We start from the raw sequence: 24,635 nt of genomic DNA on the forward strand, positions 1-24,635 counted from the left end.
AACGACCCGGATTTATATCCGGCCAAGGACTGTCTCTTCAGCAGCATTCCTCGTATATGCACAGTGATTGTTTATGCTGCTACAACAACAACAACATGAGCCTTTTCATGTCACAAATGCACTCGAAGATTTGCCATTGCCTGCCCAGGAGCGACCGCTATTAAGAAAAAAATTTTTCTATCAATTGGTGTTTCGCGCACGGAGTTTCAAGCCTGTGCACTTCCGCGATTGTAATTTTTAACCAGCAATGGTCAACTGGATCCATTTTTCTAACCTCAAAAATAAAATTTATACAGGGTGGGCCATATAGCGTTTGCTTTTTGAACCACCTATTGTTTTGAGAAAGGTAACACAAATGACATGTCAAATGTGTTCATAATTTACTTAAAGGCTTGACATTTACGAAATGGGACGCTATGCGCTTGTACAAAATTGGGAAATATTGAAAACCTATTTCCAAAGTGGTGAGTCTTCTTCTTTTCTGATGAAGCTCATTTTCACATCGGTGGCTACGTCAATGAGCAAAATTGTCGGATTTGGGGCTCAGAAAATCCACACGTTACTGTAGAGAAGCAAATGCATCCACAACGAGTCACTGTTTGGTGCGGTTTTTGGTGTGGCGGCATCATCGGGCCATTTTTTTCGAAAATGAGCGAGGAGCCGCGGTTACAGTAAATAGCGAGCGTTACCGTTACCGTGACATGCTCAACGAGTTTTTGTTTCCAAAAATTGAAGAGAATGACATGGACGACATTTGGTTTCAACAGAACGGTGCAACTTGTCACACTGCCGAAGTTACACTCAAACTTTTGGCTACCGTTTTTGAATTCCGATATCAATTGGCCGCCTCGGAGCTGCGATTTAAGCCCGTTGGACTATTTTTTGTGGGGAGCCGTTAAGGACAAATGCTATGCGAACCATCCAGAGACGATTGATGCTTTAAAACACGAAATCGAAGTTGCCATTCATGAAATTGGAGCCCAAACAATTGAAAATGTGCTTAAAAATTGGGTTGATCGAATGGCCTACTGTAAAGCCAGTCGTGGCAGTCATTCGAACGATATTATTTTTCATTCATAAATGACAATGTTCAATCTTCAAAATAAAAAAACAAGTTTGAAAAAATATTGATTAGTTTTTTTTTATAGCCGATTAAAAAGCATATTTTACATGGCCCACCCTATACCTTTTGTTGCATCCTATTTCCCCTACAAATGCACCAAAGTGCTCATAACTGGACGGTCACCCCGGCAGCATTTCTCAAACATTTAGGGGGAATGTTTATGCTGTTATGAGTAATTTTAATAATTAAAAAAAAAGACTCTAGTAACACTTTCGTTATGTGCGTGCATTTTTTGGGAGACAACTTTTTTGATTTAATCTCAAAAAGGTTACAACTACTTCACAAAGTATTTGAATTGAGATTTGTTTTCTGCTAAAATAAGTGGAATTGTTATTTTGTATTATTTCTGGGATATTTTTTAATAAGAACCATTTAAAAATAATAGTTAAAAGAAAAAATAGAAAACAAATATTAAAAAAGAAAATTAAAAAAAAAAAAATATTAAAAAAGAAAATTTAAAAAAAAAAATATTAAAAAAAATTTAAAAAAATTATAACAAAATTATAAAAAATAAAATAAATCATAAAAAAATAGAAAAAAAATTAGAAATATAAGAAAAATTATAAAACAGTTGTAAAAAATTATAAAAAAATAAAAAAATTATAAGACAAAAAATTATACAAAATAAGAAAAAAATACAAAATAAGAAAAACAAATAACACAAAATAAAAAAAATAATACAAAATAAAAAAAAAAAAACAAAATAAGAGAAAAAATAATACAAAATAAGAAAAAAATAGCAAAAGAAATAAAAAACACTTAATTTCCACAGTAAATCGTAAAAAATTTATTTAATGAACAATGGCTAAATATAATTGTGTTTTTTTCAATATTTCTTTTGCTAACAAGTGAAAAATATTTCTTTATTAACCCCATCAATTCCCAACTCTTCGAAAGAAATTTTAGGTTAGTTAGTTACGAGATGTGAAATGGATAACCAAAAATATGAATCTGTTTTTGCTAACATTTCTTTAAATAATAATGGCACTAAATATTTTGTTAACACACAAATTCCTATACATTTTCAGAGAGTTTAGCATATTAGCTTATTGAATCAATAGCGAACCCGGCCCACCTAAATTGTTGAACGTTAACTGAATAATATATACTTTCGTGTGAAGTAAGTGAGCAAAGTAGTGCAAAACTATTATTAGTAAATATTTTAACAATTGCATTTCGCATTAGTGACATCTAAAAATAAACCTGCAATACGAATGTCTATTCATAAAGCCTAGTCGTATGAAAAATCCGTAGACGGTAGATGCAGCAACGCAGACAATTTGAATTTAGTACGATCAGCAACTGCCATTCCCGGCCAAGTCAAACCAAAGTCAAAAGAAGCCAAAAAGGCCGCCAAAAGGCGAACGCGCGCGCGCGCTCATGCTTATGAAAGACAAGAAAAAAATTCAATCGCGAAAAAGCGCAGCAACGCGCAATGCTGCAATGCGTTGGCCGGTTGCTAAAATTGGTTGCGGCACAAGCGAAAGAAAAAAAAAACAGAAATTCAAAAAAATGCCGGCAAATGCGTTGCAAGCCAGCCACTACAACCAGAGCTCAACAACAGTCAGAAGACACGTAATGACCGACCAATGGTCGCTTATTGGCAGACTTATAAATGCCGGCCTGGCCTAGGCTACTGCGGTTGTCGCAGAGCTACAGTTTGGAAGCAGTTGATTGGGAACAATCTCGTTTTGAATTGTTGTTCGACAACAGCATCCGAAGCAGCAACAACATTGGCATTGCATTGCAGGCATAGCAACAGCCGTCGACAAAGCGCCTGCATAGCGCGGAAGAAATGCATTTTTAGACGCAGCAACGCGCAATATGCAACAGCGACAGCGGCAATCGCCTGAAAGGTAATGCCAATATACGAGTTTTTTTTCTGGCTGCTATTGCTGCCACTGCCGTGTTGAGGCGCATTTCAATTTAACGTGTTTTTTCGCCGCCGCGACGACTTGAACTTGTCGGCATTTATTTTTTCAGCATTTTATTGTTTCTTCGTTTTTTTCTCTTTTTGGTTTTTTGTATGCGAATTTTTCGCTGTGACTGCTTTCCTTGAGGCAAGACGACGACAACGACGACCATGGAAGGTACTTTTGTAGAGGAATAGGTGCAAGTCGAAAAAGACGCAGCAAAAAATTGCCAAAGTGGAAATTCCAGCAATACAAGTTTTTTTCTCCAGCGGCCACAATGTTGCTCTGGTTGCCACGACCGTTGCTGAGGGTACGATATCCTTTTTTAACTCTACAATACTTAACTATTTAATTTTTTTAGCAAACTCTTTCAATTAAGGAATGGAAAAGGTGAAGGGTATTAAAATAAGTGTATGTGTGTGTAGTTGCGTGCGTGTACATACATATATACATATCACATACATAATAGTTGCGCTGGTATGCTTTTCTGTACCTGTCTGCACATACATATGTATGTATGTATATATGTGTGGGTAAGGTGCATAAGAGCGCCGCCGCCATAGGGCGTGTATCCTCGAAACGCTCGTATGGACTTCTTTCGCAAACAATAAGCCGTTAACGAGTAGATAAAATTGAATTTGGAGAATTTTAATATTCGTTAATTTTTTATTTAGTGAAATGAGATTAACATTTTAAGTTTTGTATTTTTCTTTTAATCGACTTACATGTTCAGAATGCCCACTAAGCGGCCAGCGTTTATTCCCATCCACCGGCTTGGCTTCATTTCGCTGCAAAATAGTTTTTCACTGAATTGCGGTGAGTCAGTGTCTGTTTTCGTTTTTCTGCACGATTTAATGTTCCTTTTATTCCATATAAAATATTTAAAATGTGGTTTTGTTCATTTTTTTCATATTTTCTTTCCGACCGCACAGTTTGTCCACGCAACGGTGAAACCCCCGATACAACGGAAGGGTAGCAAAAACAGCTAAACTTAGCACCGTAATTGCTCCACTTCATACACATTGTGCTGATGTTGTTGTTGTTGGTAGGTATCTACACCACAAATTTTGTTTTTTTTCTTTCTTTTTTATAACACAACTCAATCTCAATGCAGGAGTATATTACGAAAACAAGCACCTCGAGTGCAAATGCCAAACTATACTAACGAACCAGTCTTCAAAATCCAGCCAAAAGGCCAAGGAGATAAGCTGTAAAATTGTCAGTGCACAGAAAAGTGGAAATTTAAGATGATACCGATTCCTTTCGTTACGAGCAAGTGCCAAAGTTAAACTGCAAAACCGCCAACTGCCGCAAAACGACAATTGTGTTCCGCATCATCATCTTCGTCGCTGTCAACTTGGAGAGTCGGCGAACCCACGAGCAGGCGAGCGAGCGAGCGGCGAACGCACGAACAAACAAGTAAGGGACCAACTGCCGGCCGAATAGTAATCCACTGAATCAAGCCAGGCAGCAGGCGAAAAGGTGAGGGCAGTGTAGACAGAGCAGTCATGATAGCAGCAGCAGCAGCAACAGCAGCAGCAGCCGCCGCCTCACAATTCTGGTCCAGCCAGCAGCGCTGCAAACAACTATTGCCAGCATCAGCTTCATATACGTACAAAAGCCTTCTTTGCCATAGCCATTATTGCATTCGCGTCTGTGTATGGGTGTGAGTGCTGTCGCCCGGCGAGGCGCTGCAACTTACCGTGCACAAGTTCACCTCATGCACACACACACACACTCAAAGCTGGCTTGTGCATATTCGCGCTGCCGCGCGTTGCCGATTTTTCGTCAGTGTGGTTGGAAGCTATCGCACGCTGCCGTGTGCCGTCGTATTATGTCGTTTGGGTTTCCTATACCTTAAGTATCTACCAACAACTTTAAAGAAGAGGGACAACAGAGCACGAACTGCAAAGTCTCCATTACTATTAGCGCTGTGTACAGTAACAAAGCAGTCATCTTCGGCAACCATCTACAGCATTTGTATTGTCCTCACCAGCATCTTAAACATCCACCAACGCGAATTTGAACTGTTTACTCTCGCGTGTGCGCTCATGCTCTTCCTGCTCGTGAGACACATTTTTATTTTTTTCTTTCAGTTTTCTTTTTTTGTTTTTGATTTTGTTGTAGAGAATCTAACCTGCCACGAGATGGTAACTCCCCTACCACCTGTACTTCACTTCAACGTTTTTTCCGATGATTCGTCACCTCCTCACAACTCCTTCTGCTAGCCGGTCTGCTGCACCAACAGCGTCACTATCGTAATTATTGTCGCCATCATTGGCAGAGTCATCATTATTATTATCATCATCAGCAGCAGCAGCAGCTGCAGCATATTATTTTACGTGTTTAGCTTCGTCAACCTCTGCTTGATTGTTTGGAGAGCACTAAAGGTGCTTTCGCAGCAGCTGTGCTCCAGACAGGCAGTCAGTTGAATCGGTCGGTTGAGTCGAGAGCGGTTAATACAGTCAACCTTTGACAATTCGTCGTTTTGTAAGCTCGTTAAGGTGAGTAAAAGCAAGGAGAAGAAAAAATTATTTTGCCTGATGCCATTTGTTACAATAGCTGGAACACCCAACAAACCGAACGATACCCAACCATATTCAGCGTTCAATCCGAATGTATTTATTTATTTGTATTTTTGGAAAACTAAAAATCCTCAAAAAAAAAAAAAAATAATAATAAATACATTCCAAAGTGAAATATTTGGAATTTATAGTCGGATTTAGATTAAAAACTGAATTGTAGAATTTTTAAAATTTTATAAAATCTTAAATGGAAATAATAGAAATACTGGTAAATGTGGATTCAGTGCTAAAAGATTTATTAATTTAATTTTTAAGGAACAACTCGCCCGCACTGCTTACCAATAACTGCCCGTTTTCTCTCCCTCTCTATCTTCTCTGGCTCTCCGTGCCTGTAGTTTCCAATTAATTTTAGTTTGTTTGCTCAGCTCCCCCATAATTATTTTATCTTAGTTGTCTATTACTTATTCAAAAGGATTTTGTGTATGTGACATTCTGGTTCTGCTTGCCTTGATTTTTTCGCATTTTAATTCTCTTGTAATTCATTCTGCTCTGGCTGAATTCTTCAACAGGCAACTACAATTCAAAATGCCATATTTGTTACCATACATACATCCATACATATGCATGCGCATACGTACACCAAGAAAACACTAACAAAATATCCTTGCTCGTTGTTGTGTAGGCTACACAAGCCCACAGCTTTCAAGTGTACAAAATTGTAAGAAATCAATTTTTTTTTTAATTTTTTCTTTTTTTGTGACAAAATACATAATTATGATATAGCAAGTTTGGTTATTTTTTATGCGTTTTGTTTCCGCATTTCCGTTCGTCGTGGCCACTGGGTGGTATACGTAACTTGTAATGTTCAGTTTTGGAGGTGAATGCACGCAGCGTAAAAAGCTGCACTCTTACCAAAAAAAATTGAAAAGAGAATGTCACTATGAACAATGGCACGCTTGTGGAAAATACGTGCAGAGGAAGACCAACTTGCGGTGCAAATAGTGGCGAGTGAATTTGGGATATTCTGCTAAATATAAATGTTGAAATATTAAATGTTTTTTTTTTTTTTTTTTTTTTTTTTTTTTTTTTTTTCTTACTTTAAGGACTCAAAGCGTTGCTTTAGTTGGAAAAATTACGCATATTTTAATTTAATCCATATACGAGCACCCACAAAGAACGAGAATGTGATGTATGAAAGCACAGCGAATAAGTTGGCCAGGAAAAAGGAAAATTATGGCAAGAATTGCTGCTCCATGGACGAAATGGACTGGCAAAATGGAGTAAAGAATAAAAGAGCTGAAGATAAAAAAGTGGAGAAACTCTAAAGGCCCGCGTTATATGGGGATGTCGTCTGCAGCAAATCAACACTCAAGTTAAAATAAATTTTAAAGAACCGAAATTTTTAAGTTTTTATCTGCATATCAGTAATGGCTACTCTATGAAAATTGTGTTTATAGATAACAAAAATAAATAAATAAATTTAAAAGTTCACTATTTGTATGTCGGTGCACACCAGTGTACGTATTACAGCCCTGTTCACTTACCGGCTTTTAACAGCCAAACATGAAAATGGTCATGCAATAGCAAGTAACCTTTAAATCCCACTTCTGATATGTTCTGACTTGCAAATTGGACGAGTAGCAATGTTTTCGCATTGCTTTAGTTAAACTAAGGCTAACAGCAGAAGGCCTACCAAGAAAATTCAAACTAAGAGGGTCGTTTGAAAAACCCGTGCAAAGTCAGAGAGATGGCACTACTGGCGCGTATTAAGGTTAACGTAGAACCGACTATCGGATAAACTAAGTTTCAGCCAGATCGGAATATTATTGTTTAGCATGCGTTTGAACCGAGAAAGTCGAGTGATTTTCCTACAACAGTCGGTTCTACGTTACCGGAACGACCCGGATTTACATCCGGCCAAGGTCTGTCACTTCAGCAGGATTCCCCACACATGTATGGGGAATGTTTATGCTGCTACTACAACAACAACAAGTGATTTTCCTTTTTCATCACCACAACGCACCAGCTTACGCCTCAGCAGTTCTGATCGCAAAATTAATGGAAATATGGTTCCACCAACTCGTTTCACATTCTCCCTCTTCTGCAGAAATGGCGCCCTCGGATGTCTCGTACTACTATTTGCTCCCCAATTTGAAGAAATGGCTGGCGGAAAAATATATTTTGTTTAGGAGGTGATTGCAGAAACGAATGGCTATTTTTCAGACTTGGACAAATCATATTATTCGGAAGGGATCAAACAAACTACAACTGCGCTGGAGGAAGTTTATAAGCCTAAAAGAAGACTGTGTCGAAAAGTAAAAAAAAAGGTTTACCACAACTAATTAAGGGGTTAGGGGTAGTCAGAATTTTCAAAAAATCGATTTTGTTTTTTTTGCATTTTCTTATAGTATAATGTTTTAAAAATATTGTGTAAAAATTTGAAGTGAATCCGACAAATACTTTTCAAGTTATTCAACAATTAACAAAGGGCGCTCGGCCGCTCCGGAGCCGATAGCAAAACTTTAAATGCGTTTTTCTCAAAACTATGTTTTTCAAACTGGTGAACACTGAAACTTAAAAACCGCTACGTAGATTTCAATAAAATTTATACAGCTTTTGAAAAACATAAAAAACTTGTGCCTGATCGAAGGATTTTTTTTTTCAAAAATTTCGATTTTTTTTTAACAATTAACTGTTGGTTTTTTCCCGAAAATCTGAAAAATATTTCCTGAGGCCGCCATTTTGTTCATTTTGAAAAAAAAAAAAAAAGCTTCGATCCGGCTCGAGATTATCTATCAATAAAAATAATTTTTCTCATCCGATTGGTTTTAGATGAATCTGCAAGGACTTGTGATGTTCACCGCAAGGGACTTCTGGAGAAACGGGCTTCACACAAACAGCGATAACTTTTGCAATTATTAATTTTTTTTTTTTGAAATTTTGGCGAAGTCAAGTTAAAACATGATGTTTTTATGCTATGTTTTTATTTTTGTTAAATAAATTAATTAAGTAGCAAAAAAAAATTCGTGAAAATCATCATTTTTTCGGGCCTCTGACTACCCCTAACCCCTTAAGTAGTTTTTATTTTTGCACGGACTTTTCAAACGATCCTCTTGACATAAATTTTTCTAAATTTCTCATAAAACTAACAATTCGCACAACGGGTATTGCAAAAGGAATACGTCTATTTAACAGCATTTTTGCATTTTTTTTTATAACGTAGCTATAATTTTGAACTTTGCCGCTCACGCTTTACATTTACTATAATTAAAATAAATTTTTTGTTCTCTTAAAATTAAAAATTAGAATTTTCTTTAATAAAAACTTGCAAGCAATTTATGCAGTACAAAAAAGGGTATTATTCTGAATTTTGATTTATTTAATTGTCCGCTGAATAATATCCCAAAATATGTTTATTTTTCCCAATGTTACAGTGACCTTATCACTTAAAATACAGTTCAAATGTTACTATCTACTTTACTTTCAGTTTATTTATTCCTTTTCTTTTCTAAGCAATTAAATCGAATATAACAAAATCATCCGCATTCAATTTATAGCTTAAGCTGCTGCCCTAGACTAGCCTGAAGATAGCATCGAGCAATTTGCTGTGTCAAATAAACCAATACGAAATCCGCCTTTCAACCTTTGAAATTTAAAAAGTAAAATAAACAAAATATAAACCAATTCGCATTATTTACTTCAACGTTTATTTTTATTAAAAAGAGAAACATAAATACACATATTGCAATCTGTTAATTAATACGATAACTTCAATGATAAATGATAAATTTTTATTCTATTTTTGTTTTATAATTTTCACATATAGTTGGGATGCTGCAAACAAGTTGAACTTTCGTATCTCTTCATGCCAGCATTTTATAACTAAGATACTAAAATCCAGAGGATCTCAGAGTTGAGTAAGTAAATAATTTCTTATATGCATGTCTTTTCATTTGGAAGCAGTAAATATAAAATATCTCCTTCTTTGAAACACTTTACAGCCTTTTTACTACATAAAAATTACCTTCGAATTCAAATATAGATTTATGATATAAAAAAAAAAAAAATTATATATTTTAATAGATAATAATGACGAGATTCGTACTAAAAACCTGCGACTATTTTTTTACTTTTTTTTTATTTACTTATTCATTAATATCTATTTTGCCCTTTCAAAGTAATCAACTCAAATACTTGTTTTATATACTTATTTCAGCGCTTTTCCCAACGCTCGACGCACTTCTGATATGCGCTTTTTATTTTATGGCCTTGATCTCTTCTAGCGATGCGATATTAATGTTGTCAAACGTGCAAATCTCAGTGCTTTCATTAATATTTTGCGTTTAGGTACATAACAAAATAAAATTAAACAAAATTTAATGTAATGGGTTGTCCAATAAGAGGTGTTATTTTGATATTCAAAGAAAAATGCGATTTTTTAATATAAATTATCGGTTGCTTATTTCATTATAAAGAGGAAGCTATGCCGTTAATAGTGGAAAATAACATCAAGCAAATGACCATGACGACCACGCTTACCGGACAATATCCTTTTCATGAAATTTTTCATAACCGAATTGCAAAGTGTCACCACGAATTCCATCTTTGAGGTCATGAATCGACCCTAGGCTGTTGACGTAGACTTTCTCTTTCACGTGGCCCCAAAGAAAAAAGTCACAAGGTGTTAAATCACAAGATATCGGTGGCCAATTGTGATCACCTCTTCAAGCGATAACACGGTCCGGAAACTTTTGCCGTAAAAGATCAATGGTTTCGTTGCTTGTGTGGCACACGTAGCGCCATCTTGTTGAAAATAAACATTGTCTAAATCAATGCCATCCAATTCCGACCATAAGAAATCGTTAATCATCTCTCGATAGCGATAGATAACAACTGTTATTGGGAAACCCTTTAAAAAACAAAACAGGCCTCGTACAACGCTTTCGGTCTTTTCTATATAGAGTTGGATACTCCTCATTTCATAGAATGCAAATAAAGTGATTCGAATGATTACGAGTAGACTAACATAAATTACTATCTAACAATAATTTATTCTGAGCTATTTGATCGCATTGGATGCTAGGTACGTAATTAAACAGTGGCTAAAAAAACTCGTATCATTTGATAAAAAAATGCATTTGGTGTACATGAAGAGGTCAATAGCAGCATCTTCGATCTGGGCAAATGAACCCGAAACTAGACAACCGACTGTATGGGTCTTTCAAGACAAGCCAAATTCAATTAAATATGTTCAAACATATTTGACTACAGTTAGAGTTTAATAAGGGATCTGGGTCTGGTTGAGGTACAGTGATAAGTAGAGAGCACAAAAGACCATGAGGTCGAAATGCAAACCTCATAAAAAATCTATCTATCTATCTCTAGCCAATTGGGCATAATTCTATCCCTCACTAGTGCAAACTTTCCTTGTTATTGTTGTTGTAGCAGCACACTAAGCCCTGTGCCATTGCGGTGTAGTTACCGATAAGCCCAGGAAACGTGCTGTTTAGACAAGTAGGGTCCAGAGGGAGAGGAGTTTTAGGTGTTAGAGGGCATGTGAACAGACGGTTAGTATCGTGCGGTGTGCCTTCACATGCCAGACATACTTATATTGAGTATATCGAGGTCAATTCTAGATAAGTAGGAGTTTAACTTATTACAATATTCAGAACGTAATTGAGCCAAAGTTTCGCGTGTCTCACGAGGCAACTGAATCTCTTCATCTGCAATAGGTGGTGGTTGGCCTCCGATAAACGCTTTCGAGGTTCGGAAGTTTAGGAAGGTGGTGAGAGTCTCTCAGTAAACTAGCCCTGCCTAGTACGCAGAACCTCAACAATGCAAACTTTGAAATCTTGGTTTCCAATGTTCAAAGGATTTAAACAAATAATAATAAACAATTGGCGCGCACACTTCTGTTAGGTGCTTGGCTGATCTCCTCCGCCTATTTGTTGTGTGCGGCTTGAGGTTGTTGCATAAATGAAGGTACCTGCAGTTTTAAGCCGACTCCAAACGGCAAATGGTTTTTATGAGGAGCTTTTTCATGACAGAAATACACTCGGAGGTGTGCCATTGACTGCCGAGGGGCGACCGCTTTTAGAAATAATGTTTTTCTATTATTTGATGCTCATGCACGGAGATTTGCGCAGATTCTACGCACTTCCGAATGGGTTGCATTCGGCTACGGCGGCCTCAATACGTCTGAAAATTACATTTCTCAAGTCTGTCGGACTCATGGCTCGATTGGAAGCACGAATGGATTTTTTGGATATTTCTCATTGTTACATTGTTTTTTTGTAAATAATTTCATAAACATTCTTTTTGAAAATTTTTCAACTTCATTTTGCATTTTTCCAGTTTTTGCACAATTTTATAATATTAAAAAAATGTCTACTGCTATAGTGGGTCACAAAAAATTTTTTTTTCATCCAAAATTAAAAATTCTAGCGCGATTTAGAAAAGACAAAAAAAAAAACGAAAAAGATTTCGTCGAAGCAATGCTGTGCCGCAATTCTCTTGAATACTACTTGTACACGTACATATGACATGCACAAGAAGGGACCTTTTTCAGAATTTCGATTTATTTCATTGTATCGCTGGAAAAAATTTCAAAAATATACTCATTTATTCCGTCGATACAGTGACCTAACCACTGAGGCTACAGTCCGAATAATGACATCTACCTCTCTTTAAATTTCTTTCTTCCTCTTCTTTTCCAGTCATCTAAATCGAGTCTAACAATATCACACACACATTCAATTTAAACTTTCCTGCTGATTTAATTTAAAGCTTCTTATGGTGCAGCTGTCTTCGTTGAAGCTTTTAGAAAAAAATATTTTAAGTAATTTTTTTTCAACTTTTCAACAGTTTTTCGTAATATTTATAGGGTCGACTTAATTATGTCGGATTTCAAAGTTTGCTTTTCGTGAGCCATTAAAAAACTTAAATTTAGCTTTAATTTTATTGCTTTTTATAGCCGAATTAGCTTTCACATATCCATACCTATATAAAGGAATATCACCTCGTTTTACATTAAAGTTGCTTAATTAAATTTTTCCAAATTGAATATAATACAAAAATTCGATTTAATAATATATTTGAAATTATAAACACAAGTAGTTATATAATACTGCATTTGATATATAATATGTATTTGCTTAGCAATTTTTCAACCTATTTTTCATAGAATCGATAGGGGTATTCATATAGTAAACGTTTAAAGTTAACAAATCGTTTTGCAATACGCTTACGAGGGGTATCAGAAATTTGATGCATGCATTTAAGAGCCTCAAACTATTACGCATCAACAACCTTTTTTTGTTAAGGATCCTTTGATTTTCTACTTAACCCCTTGCCTTAAGAATCGAGTGACGATTGTGTGTGCCACTTTCGATGAAAGCTTTTTTTGTGTGTAAAAACAATCCTATTTTTGATAAAAGGTTCTCACTTTCGGCCATAAAAGATAATTACGTATCTGACGCGACGTTGTCATTTTAGGCACGGAAGTGGACTCACGCCTCCCACACGTTGTTTTAAATCAAAGGGTTAAGCAGCGCAATTAACATTTAGGAAGTCAGCCAAACTGTTATATAAACTTTGTTTATCAGCTATTTAACAATAACAACTGACTCTTGGCAAGAATGCATTCCCTGTCTCGTAAAATAGACGCGTAAACTTACGCAGGTTGTGTAAAGGAGTTTTCATACAAATTTTGGCAAACTATTCACGAAGCATATGCGACACATAAGGCATTTCAACGTTTAAACGAATACCCCTAATGGCTTAGAGCCTACGATTTAAGACCATGAAAATAAATTTCTTGGCATCTTGGAAAAAAGTTCATAGAAGTCAACTTAATTTGTCTAATGATATATTAAATCAAACACAATTTCACGTCTCTTCAAGTAAATAGAAACATTTTTGACAAGGAAATAAAACCACAAATAGGAATAACACACTTAATGGCATATAAATTGTTTGAAGTTTGACTTCTGTGGTCATTTATATGACAACAATATTTGTTGGTCTCACGTTATTTCCAGTAAAATTTAGCTAAATGTCTGCCAGTTTGCCGGCATTCGCACTCAATGAGGAAATTATCGAAAAAAGCACAAAAACCTACTCCTTGATTATCGTTTAAGTATAATTGCACACTTTTCCTATGCTAACTTTTTTTGCTTAACCTTCTTCACTACAGATTTATATTACCAAAAGTCGGCTTTTTATTTGTTTATTGTATGACCATCTGTTTTTCTTACTGACAAAAATATATGCCGTAAAAACCTGTAATTTCCCCTCAAAATGAAATGTCACTTTGTGCTCTCAATTCCCCTTCCAGCAAGTTTTTTGGTTAGGAAAATAGCAAAGGAAGAATTACTGCAAATTATCACATTACATGATTGCTATTCTCTAACTCCAGTGAAGTAACCGTCTTCAATTCAATTGAACCTGTTTTGCTAAAAATAAGGGCCCCACTCAAGGCACATTGAACCAGTTGTACCAGTAGAGCAGCAGATTTGATTTTTGTCATTTTATTCAGACTCTAAATTGACATTTTTTTTGGAATTATGTAAGCTGTCAAGTTTATTTATAGATTTTGACATTTTAGGGACAAAAAAAACAAAAACCTTTCTGTTTTTACTCTATTGCTACTATCTGTTCAATGTACCATGGCCATACTACAGCTTGGATACATCAAATGAAGCCTAGTCCTTTTACTGCTGATACCGCAGCGAATACTTTCAGAGCCGCAGCGTTTGTATCCATTCGGACGATATGACCTAGCCAACGCAGCCACCGGGTCTTTATTCGATGCACTATGTCTACGTTGCCGTAAAGTTCACACAGCTCATTGGTTCATCGCTCAACTTGGATTTCAGAAAAATATAAATTTTAATTAAGAAGCAACATTTCATACATGACATTACGTCCCCTTATATTAAAATAGCCTATAAATTTTTTGATGTTTTGAGAAAATGAATTTCAAACTTTTTGTCGAAAGTAGCTCTCACTCAAATCTCGTTATGTCTGTAAATATTTATTATTTTTTGATTGACCTTTTGACCCACTTTGTGGAACTAGAATTTGACAAAATTTTGACCACATATAAAATCGACGATGGAGAATCCAAAAATTCAATAAAAAAATAATAGCATATGAGCACATAGGCTATTGTTATACTAAGGGGACGATTAGTTCTCTCAAAATATTGGTGCACGTGAGTACATATGGCGCCGATGGTGGTACCGCTATTTTGCACTCAGTGAATTTGTCAAAATCGCTGTGTGTTCGACGTCACATTTGTGCAATTCATTCAAGTGTTATTTGTATAATTTCTTCTTCTTCTTGCGTTCCTGTTCGCATTTTCACACTGCTCACGCGCAACTGTGCAAGTGTGACGTCACGCCTCTCTGATGAGCGCAAACTTGTATTCTATCATTTTTGATTTGTACTAATTTTAGAAATTAAAGGAATTATTTAAACTTTTCATTTGTCTGCCGTTAGACATGCAATAACGGATATTTAATTAGGTCGTCTCTTAAGTGCAAATGTATTCGATGCTGATGGTGGTAGAGATAGAAGATATCTTTTCAGTTTTAGAAATATCAAGTGGAAAGATACTTCACTTCTCTTAGCTAGTGGGCTCTACTTAAATGGCTTAGGCAGTTTTATCATCCCGATTAGTAGAGATGGATTCACTCATTCGTTGGGAAACTTGCATTAAATTTACTTTTATGAACTTTTTATAAACCTGACATGGAACTGGGTACAACTCGCTTAAAATATTATTAAACCTTTCGTTACAAAAAATATATATCCTCACATTTCTTAAAATTGTATTACTTTTCTTATTGCTGCTTATAATTATTTCCATGGGTTTAGGTTCAAATGCAACCAAATGGTTGGGATGAATGCTTTAAAGCATATCTTGAAAACTTGATTGGAAGTTTTGAAAATAAATTGACGTATATAATTTTATTTCACTGAAAATTGTTCTCAATTGCATTTTTTACTAAGCCCATTGAGATTTCATTTTAAAATTACCCTTTTTTCACTATTTTTTTTTTAAGTTGTATTCCGCCTCTTAAGTTTTCAATTACGTTCTTGGGGTTTAACTGTGCTAGTTTGTTTTTCTAATCCGTTTGTCGCTTCTTTTCATACAACTCCCTTGGTGAACATAATTGAGGTGACTGCATGCGACCTGATTTCGCTTTACTAGGCTTGTTACTAGGATTGCGCCAAGTCCAATTATTATTTTGCATTTGGTTATTAACTTCTTTTCCACATCGGTGCTCAGCACTCCTATTAATCGACGATTGTGTTTCAATATTATCGTCCCGCTTACGCCAGCTTTGTTTTTCAGTATTATCGTCCTTCTTACGCCAGTTTTGTGTACTAGTCTGGTTTTTATTTTTTCGCCAATTCTGCGATTTGTGTCCGTTATCACTATTTCTTGCGGTCTCAAAACTTTCCTGATCTCCAACCATATCTATTGCACTTGCAAAACCACTATTAGGTGAATCTGAATAACGACCATTGGAAGTGTCCCAGGATGTTGCAATGCTACTGCTTTCTTTTGACGCGCTTGATTCATTATGTGCTATTGCACTCTCTTTTGTCGGGCTAGTTCCAACGGAAGAGGAGGGAGAGTCTAAAACGCGTGGCTTCAATTCGAAATATTTTTCATCGAAAAATACTGGTATTTGTTTACGACCATTACGATTTATTCTAATATCACTCTGTATGGGATGTGAGGCTATTGTGCATTCTTCGTCGAATGGCTGTTCTAGTCGCGGTCCTAGACCTACATGTCTCATCATTGCTATCGTTTCTCGCTCTATATTCTCATTGTCGTCCCAATCGTGGATGGTTGGCTGCTCACCCAACGGTTTGGTGCCAGCAATGCGCTGAACTTTCGCAATAATATTTAATTTATGGTTCTGCGATTTTGTCAAAGTTTCTTCGCGTTGTTTTTTCTCATTTTTCTGTTTTGCTATGAAATCCAGATGCTCTTTGGGCCGAGGATGAAATTCTTGCGGTCCAGGGTCGCATAGTTGGCCATAAATAAAGTTATGCCTTGGTTGCATAGAAACCACTTCCTCCTCAAAATCGGTAGAGGGCACCCAAGACATTGCGTAAGGTACAAATTACTAACGTTATTTTTAAAGTTGACGAATTGATGTTTTTAAGCAGTATGAATTCTGTAATTCAAAGATGAATACGTAAATTTTTGTTAAATTAAATTTCACTTATGAACAAGTTTTGCAATGAAAACAGTGAGTGTTGAAACGACACGTAACCTCAAATATAACAGCGCCATTGCAGCCATTGCAGTTAATGAAGTACAATAACCTTTTGATGAAATCAATCACACACATAGCGATTTCCACTTTATTATGCTGCATTTATAGCGTCAGCATTTTATTAATATGAGTATCACTGCACTTATTTACTTTGCAAAAACTTGCACTTACTTTTTCCTTGAAATCCAGTTCTCGTACTCCTGTGTACGCTCCAGCTATTTGCACGGAATGAGGCAAAACATGCACCTTTTAATTTTCAACTATTTACACAATAAACAGGAATTTAATCACTTTACATTATTTTAATGCGCCAAAAAATACAAGGAGATGCTAAATCAAGATTTGTTAAATCTGCCAGTTTGCCGCAATCCAAAAAGTACGAAAGCAAATTTCAAAATGTCTGCTTTGCTTTTCTGTTATTCGCAAGCTACATATTTCTTAAATTCACCTCAAATCAATTGGTATTCGTTTCACGACAACACTGGTACAAGGGGAATTTCGCAATTGAAGCAACACTGCAGCAGCAGGAACAGATGAGCGAAACACGGCGAATACGTAGTGGATTATTTTTTGTGAAATAATTACAGAAAATTATTATATCGGGTTAAAAAATTTTTTATATAAAATATTAAGCTGTTTACATTTATTAACTGTCAATTTTTTTTTAATTTTATTATATGGACATGTCAGAGTGTACACCGAAGGATTGTGGCATGAAATACATATGTACGAGTACATATATACAAATCTGGAACTTCCACAAATAATTATTCACCGTTTGTTAATGTCACTATTTTTTTACTAAGCGATTAAAAATTAAGGTTGGGTATATCTAATCAATTTATACCGTTAATTGCAAACTTTATGAAATTATTGCAAGCCTCAGAATTAAATAAAAGTAACATAAATACATATATGCATAAATCTTTTAAAAAATAAGTATTTGTAAGGTTAAATCTGCTGAAATTTATTAATCGAGGAAAACAAGAAATAAAATATCCAATTTATTTACCTACAATTGACTTCATTGAAAATGGATTTTCACTTAAACCACGAAGTAAATTTTATAGGATGTTCTATAGCCACCTACACATTTCGTAACCTCGACCAAGGTCTGGTTTACCGCCAGCGACAATACCATCAATACTATTGGCAATTCTTTCACAAACTGATTAATAATGACGAAAGTGCGTGAAAAGAGCAAAGAACAAGGAAAAAATGCAAATAAGGCTGATCAACTTGTTTTTGAAATGTGTTAAAAAATAAAAATGAATAAATAAAAAACCTTGCCACACTGATAGGCTCTTACTTCGACATCAGTAACCACCAAAACGAGAGATACATTAATGAAATGGTAAAAATAGAATAACGAAAAATGTGCATACATATGTACATATGTAAAACCAGTAAGTGGCTCTGGTAACAGCTACTTCAAAATATGTAGAAAAAAAACGAAACGAAATAAACTACATTGAAAAAGAAATGAGTACAATAAGCCTCAACGTTTCCATATAAAACGCAAATGCCATTGACACTGAAGCGGCCAGCAGCAGCCCAATGGCTATGCACGGCGCGGCTACCGGAGGCAAATCCAAGGCGACTTGAAGCTGATTTAATTTGTGGGAACATACACGCACATACACGAACGCACATGTCGGCTGCCAACGAAAGCAGCAATGGCTATTTAATTAAAAGATACATTCGTCAGATACGAATTTGAATGTTTACTGGAAATGAGTACTGATGTTGGTTTATTGATGTCTAGAATCCGCAATGAGCGTGTAGATACCGAAGCAATTCTGCTTGGTATTTCAAATTAACAAAAATGCCAGTCTAATACGTTACGTATGCAATTGACGCTATTAACAAATATAGCAGTTGCTAGTGCATATGTGCGTTTGTAAGTTTGTTAGTTTTCACCAGTAGTACATACAGTATTTGCACTAAACCATCTGGGTTTTGATATTTTGTATTAACTGGGGTATCACTTAAAATTCCAAACTGTTTGCCTAAACCAAATTTTAGCCCAATTGAAATATTCTACATTCAAAGCGCGCGTACCTGGCCATTTTTATAGGTTACCTTACTCCATTATTTCACTTACTAATCGAAGCTTAAAACACGTTTCTTGAACTTGCTTGGTATTCAAACGCAAATTTAATTACTAGCTATAAATTCGAAAATGAAGGTGAAGTTTCCACCAACGCTGCCGAGCAATGATTCAATGTTTAAAATATATTCTCTCTCCCATCTACAAATCTCACACACACGCACGACTGTGAAAATCGGGTTAAAAAGCACTTTGAAATATGGTAAGAGTAGAAATGAGAAAGATCCCGGAAAGCCAGTCAAGAAGACCAACAGGTAAGCGCGGGTTAATAACTCAATACCTCAATAGCCATGTTAGTTAGCCAATAGACATTTCGCTACCTACAGATTCCGCAGAGAAGCATCAACACTGAAATCTCATCAAACAAAAGCAGTTCAATAATCGACGCACTCGCTTGCTCGAATGTACTACAAACGGCTCCAGTCAACTCGTTTCTACTCAATTTATCATCGCCCCATTGCACTCGCACACCAGTCAATCAATGCAATCGCGCCAAAAAGAAAAAGTCAAAACCAAAGACGTCAACCGAGATGGTGGAGAAGCCATCACACGCAGCAGACGTTCATGTAAGATTTTTCTTTTGTGAAATATTTCGATATTTTTTTTTAACAAAGCAAGTCACAAATGTAATTTACGAGTTCTAGTTTGGGGCATTTTATTAGCATAACTTTTTTAATATAAAAACCACTATTAGATAACTGAGGAAACTCGCGAAAACTGTATTGATTGGTTAGTACTCACTCTTTCGTCTTGGGGTTTTCCAATTTTCCTTCACCGGTTGATGATCTCACACACTTTCTACGCACTCCACAATCTTTTGGTACGCTGTATACACTTCGTGTTTGACAAGTTTTGTTCAGAAACTATACTAAATTTACTTGAGACAGGTTTTTTCTGCAAGCTTCTATTATTAAATCACAAATTTGACAACACAGCAAACTATCGTTCACATATTACCTCTGTGACTTCTGGAGGCACCAAGAAAACTGAGGGAGAAATTTTTCGCACGAGTTTTGTTCAGGGTGTGCGAGATGCACACTTTGTGATGCTGCCGCAAAAGGTAGTAGACGATTGAGTAAAATAGTACTTACAACCAGCTGTCAACAAGTGACAGCACGATATGGAATGACAGCTCGAGCTACAACAAACAAATATGAAGAACAATTGAAAATAAACCCAATGAATAATAACCGGATAAGCGGATTCAATTTCAAAAAATTAAATAGTCATAAAATAAAATAATATATAAAAAAATGTATATGAAAATACCACTGCGAAAATTGCATCTATCGGAAATAATTTAATTAGATATATTAATTAAGCAGAATATATATACTTTGTAAAAGTCGCAAGTTAGGAAGAATATAATACTTCATTCAATTATTTTATCCTTCGATTTTCTTCTCTCGTTGTGTATTACCGTTTAACACTCATTCAATTCTGAGAATCGTTAATTCGTATCCATATTCACGCGCCATGACTCATGTGCGCAAGCAATTCGATTTTTTCCGGATCTTTGGTAGTTGCTTGGCAAAAACCGGTTTGTTAACTGCTACATAATGCACAATTACAAAGCAAACTCCCAATAAGGCACCTTCTGTATTATCGATGGTACGACACGTAAACACTGGCGCAACCGCAGGTAGTAAAAACCGGCTGGCACGTCCGTTGATTTTAAAATGTATTTGTTAAAAAGAGATGATACTATTAGGTTGCATGATGCGGCTGGCCTGCTCGCTATGACAGCAATAAAATGGAGGTGCCACATTCTAGTTGAAATTAAAACTTGTACAATAAAATTAAAACATTCTCTGCCAGGGAAGCTGTGGCATTTATTTTAAAATGTGATGAAAAATTACTCCTCATTCAGTTTTTTTTGCACAGCTGTGCATTTTTTGAATTATAATGCATTTTACAGTAATAATAAACTGATTCAGTAGGGCTTGTCATATGATTCGAATTTATTTAGGACGTCACATTGCAAAATATTTAACAGATATTTTAAACTGAGCTTTAGTTTCATTAACATTAATAAAGAAATACCATTATTGAATGCATTACTAGGTTGTTATATAAGTTTTGCGGCTCCATAAGAAAGACACAATTTTAGGGCTTAAGGGGTTATATACAGTTAGAATTTTCAAAGAATGGATTTTTGTTATTTTCTTAATGTACATGTATTTAAGAATACACACAGAAAATTTAATATCGTTCCAGTGAATATATTTTAAGTTACACGCAAATTTGTAAATCTTTTAATTAAATAGCCATTTGGCGTTTCGGAGTGCTTGAAAGTACAAGGCTAAAGGTTTCCAAAGGTTTTTTACCCGAAAACGGCTAAAACGATTTGTCTCAAATTTTATCCCGAGCATCTTAAATATATTTTTCAGTAATTAAAGGAAGATTTTTTCTCACCGATAAATATTTTTTTATAGACAATTTAAGGCCAAATTTTTGGTTCAAAATCGACTTTTTTTAGAAACCACCATTTTGTCAATAAAATTTATTTTCCTTATTCCTTCGTTTAGTTACTAGATTTAACATTACTTTAACGAATTCTGTTTAGTTTATTAATTTCAGAGGATCCAGTTCAGAGGTATTGAGGTCACCGAAGTTGGAATCTGGAATCTGGCATTAAACCACATTCATCGGGAGTCTCTTACCACCTTCCTAAACTCCAACAAGTTAAACTCCTACTTATCTAGATTGGGGGGCGACAAACACAATCCGCAAAAGCAGGCTTGATGGAATAATACAACAACATCGAGAATCGGTTTTTTTGTCTTTGTCTTTCTCAATTTTAGTATTTTTTTTTACTTGTGCTATCCCTGCGTCATTATGTAGATGTGTAATCTTTTTTGTACGTGGACTCTTGTGAATCTGTCCAATAAACCGAGTCGATATTAGGAACTTGGATTGTAAGCGAGTCAAAGCCAAGGCAATCTTTCTGATAAAAATATTCAGAGTGAAACCACTCTCACGGGAAATCTTGAATCGAAATTTCACTTTAAGACCATAGCGAGCTCTTACAGAAAGCTAATAGACATTGCGAACCCTCTTTGCGAATATATCTATGTATTTGTAAGGTAGTCCATAGTGTTTAGTTTTTTTCTCTTTCCCGCGCCCAGGGAGATTGGTTCCAGTAATTAACTCTCTTTTTTTATTTAAACACCCGATAGCCGATGATGCCTCTGGGCATCGATACTTTGGATAGAGCAAAGACAATCCTCAAGCCGTCAACGAGTCACCATAAAATCCAAAATCTTTGTTGCAGTTTACACACTGGCGTCATCATCGGTCCATATTTGCGATGAATAGCGAGCGGCAACGAGCCATCATGACTGAATTTTTGTTTCCAACAATTAATCAGCTAAACAACGACCACATTTGGTTCCATCAAGATGGCACGAATTGCCATACAGCGCGCTTAACAATCGATTTATTGCAGAATCAATTTAATGACAACTTTTTTTTTCAGAAATGGTCCTGTGAACAGGATCCTCGTTCGCGCGCTTTAACGGAGAATGCAATAATTAAATCATTGGTTAATGCCAACAAACCGGCAACTCTTGAAGCATTGAAAGCCAATATTCAAAGTACCCTTGATCCAAAACGGCCAGATTTATTGAAAACAGTGGTCAGATATTGGACTGATTGAATGGACCAACATACCAGATTATAATAAACAGCAATATTTCGGTTTTGTATTATAATTTCAAGCTTTCAAGCTCCTAAAAAAGCACCCAATATCTTTATAATGCCACATCAAAGAAATCTTTTGCAAAAACAATTTCTGCATTATATACATTGATTATATCACAGCTCTCAATCTACGTAAGACGAAACCTTTGGAATCTAAAATTTTTAGCTTCTTGTTTTAATACCCTCTTAGAGGGACGCAACTATTCTGTGTTATTTAAATATATATCTGATAGTGTTAAATACAGGGACTTTATTGTAAATGATTTTTTTTAAATTGGGCAAATTATTAAGCTAAATAAAGCTAAAGCTGCGTAAATTAAGTCAAGAGTAACTGGGCTTTTATTAAAACAAAAAATATATATAAAAATCGTTTCCTTTATTTTTTCAATTATCTTCCATGCCTACGTTTACGTAACCTCTAAAATCACTTCCAAATTTTGCCTTTCTAATATTCTGTCATTCTTGCTTAACTGTAGGTTAAAATTAAATCAGTTGTCTTCAAACAAAAAAAAACCACCTTCGATTTTTTTTCACTTTTGACCTGAAACGGTTTGACGATCGTGAAAAGGTAAATTTTTTTGGAACAATTTTTTTAACATTTTAATTTATTTTTCCTTCGCTATAATTTTGGCTTCAAATAGTAAATAATTTCCGCTATTAACAATTTCGTACAGTAAGACGTAATTTGAACTACTGGAAAGAGTTAAAAAAAATATTAGAAATCTTTTGTTAATATTTTTTTTGCCGAAAAGAGCAGGAGTTCTAATGAATGTACTCATAATAATATAGGGTGGGCCATGTAAAATTTGCTAAACTAATCAACATTTTTTTAAACTTTTTTTTTATTTTGTAGATTGAACATTGTCAAGAATGAAAAATAATATCGTTCAAATGACTGCCACGACTGGCTTTACAGTAGGCCATTCGATCAACCCAATTTTTAAGCACAGCTGCGATTGCTTGGGCTCCAATTTCATGAATGGCAACTTCGATTTCGTGTTTTAAAGCATCAATCGTCTTTGGATGGTTCGCATTGCATTTGTCTTTAACGGCTCCCCACAAAAAATAGTTCAACGGGCTTAAATCACAGCTACGAGGCGGCCAATTGATATCGGAATTCCGGCTGATTATTCGGTTTTCAAAAACGGTAGCCAAAAGTTCGAGTGTAACTTTGGCAGTGTGACAAGTTGCACCGTCCTGTTGAAACCAAATGTCGTCCATGTCATCCTCTTAAATTTTTGGAAACAAAAATTCATTGAGCATGACACGGTAACGCTCGCCATTTACTGTAACCGAGGAAGAAGAAGAAGACTCACCACTTTGGAAATAGGTTTTCAATATTTCCCAATTTTGTTCAAGCGTATAGCGTCCCATTTCGTAAATGTCAAACCTTTAAGTAAATTATGAACACATTTGACATGTCATTTATGTTACCATTCTCAAAAAAATAGGTGGTTCAAAAAGCAAACGCTATATGGCCCACCCTGTACGATCACATATAAGTAGATGATCTACTTTCTCGCGCTTAACTCAAAATCCGTAATTAAAAAGCGAGATTTCCCATACAAAATTTCTCTCCCAAAATCGGAGATTATAAAATAATCCTAGATAATAATCATTCTTTTTGACATACAACCCTGTGTTTTCTGTGTTATCGATAATTATTATTACGAATGTAAGGAGAAACATCAAAATAAAAACTAAATGAAATGGATGCCGGCAAAGAAAACAGGTCTGTAAACATAGAATTATGTTTGTTAAATATTATTCATTTTGGATTCATTTTACAGCAAAAAGCGAGTGTCCATAAACGTTTTGTCCTCTTATTACTTATTATAAAATGTAATACAGAATATCCCATGCGCATTAAAATAAAAAAAAAATTAATAATTGGCGCGTACACTTCTGTTAGGTGTTTGGCCGAGCTCCTCCTCCTATTTGTGGTGTGCGTCTTGATGTTGT

General features: G+C 35.4%; 3 protein-coding genes and 1 long non-coding RNA gene across 6 annotated transcripts in view; 2 read left to right on the forward strand and 2 right to left on the reverse strand.

Moving 5' to 3' along the window:
- The window catches only part of LOC128863966 (serine/threonine-protein kinase grp), a 69,555-nt gene extending 49,752 nt beyond the window's left edge, over positions 1–19,803 (reverse strand). Inside the window, exon 1 of one of the 2 annotated variants that reach the window (XM_054103406.1) lies at positions 19,713–19,803. The gene's annotated coding sequence lies outside the window, so the exon portion shown is untranslated. Of the gene's footprint in view, positions 1–3,761; positions 4,301–19,712 lie in introns of those variants that run through there. The other variant, XM_054103407.1, reaches the window with a different exon arrangement.
- LOC128863969 (uncharacterized) lies at positions 4,562–9,466 on the forward strand. The gene is made up of 3 exons (XR_008454641.1): positions 4,562–5,102; positions 5,164–5,540; positions 9,388–9,466. It is a non-coding gene; the product is annotated as an uncharacterized LOC128863969 (long non-coding RNA).
- LOC128863967 (uncharacterized) lies at positions 15,032–17,292 on the reverse strand. Of its 2 annotated transcripts, none has more exons than XM_054103409.1 (2): positions 17,033–17,292; positions 15,032–16,759 (listed from the first exon to the last, which is right to left on the reverse strand). In XM_054103409.1, exon 2 carries the CDS (start codon positions 16,688–16,690, stop codon positions 15,692–15,694), a length of 999 nt encoding a protein of 332 aa, XP_053959384.1. In that variant the 5' UTR covers positions 16,691–16,759; positions 17,033–17,292; the 3' UTR covers positions 15,032–15,691. The 2 variants fall into 2 exon arrangements, with proteins under 2 accessions (XP_053959384.1, XP_053959385.1); XM_054103410.1 differs by lacking the exon at positions 17,033–17,292 and adding an exon at positions 16,859–16,877.
- On the forward strand, positions 19,438–20,046 carry LOC128863968 (uncharacterized). Its single transcript, XM_054103411.1, has 2 exons — positions 19,438–19,537; positions 19,666–20,046. Exons 1-2 carry the CDS (start codon positions 19,502–19,504, stop codon positions 20,044–20,046), a joined length of 417 nt encoding a protein of 138 aa, XP_053959386.1. The 5' UTR covers positions 19,438–19,501.
- Positions 20,047–24,635: the final 4,589 nt, after the last annotated feature.

Source organism: Anastrepha ludens, chromosome 5, assembly GCF_028408465.1.
Source record: "Anastrepha ludens isolate Willacy chromosome 5, idAnaLude1.1, whole genome shotgun sequence".
NCBI classification, from domain to species: domain Eukaryota; kingdom Metazoa; phylum Arthropoda; class Insecta; order Diptera; family Tephritidae; genus Anastrepha; species Anastrepha ludens.

Bases quoted from the DNA above. Each gene is read 5' to 3' on its own strand.
- LOC128863967 (XM_054103409.1), bottom strand. From the start codon at position 16,690: ATGTCTTGGGTGCCCTCTACCGATTTTGAGGAGGAAGTGGTTTCTATG.
- LOC128863968 (XM_054103411.1), top strand. From the start codon at position 19,502: ATGGTGGAGAAGCCATCACACGCAGCAGACGTTCAT. The intron at 19,538-19,665 runs GTAAGATTTTTC...AACCACTATTAG, and splicing joins CACACGCAGCAGACGTTCAT to ATAACTGAGGAAACTCGCGA.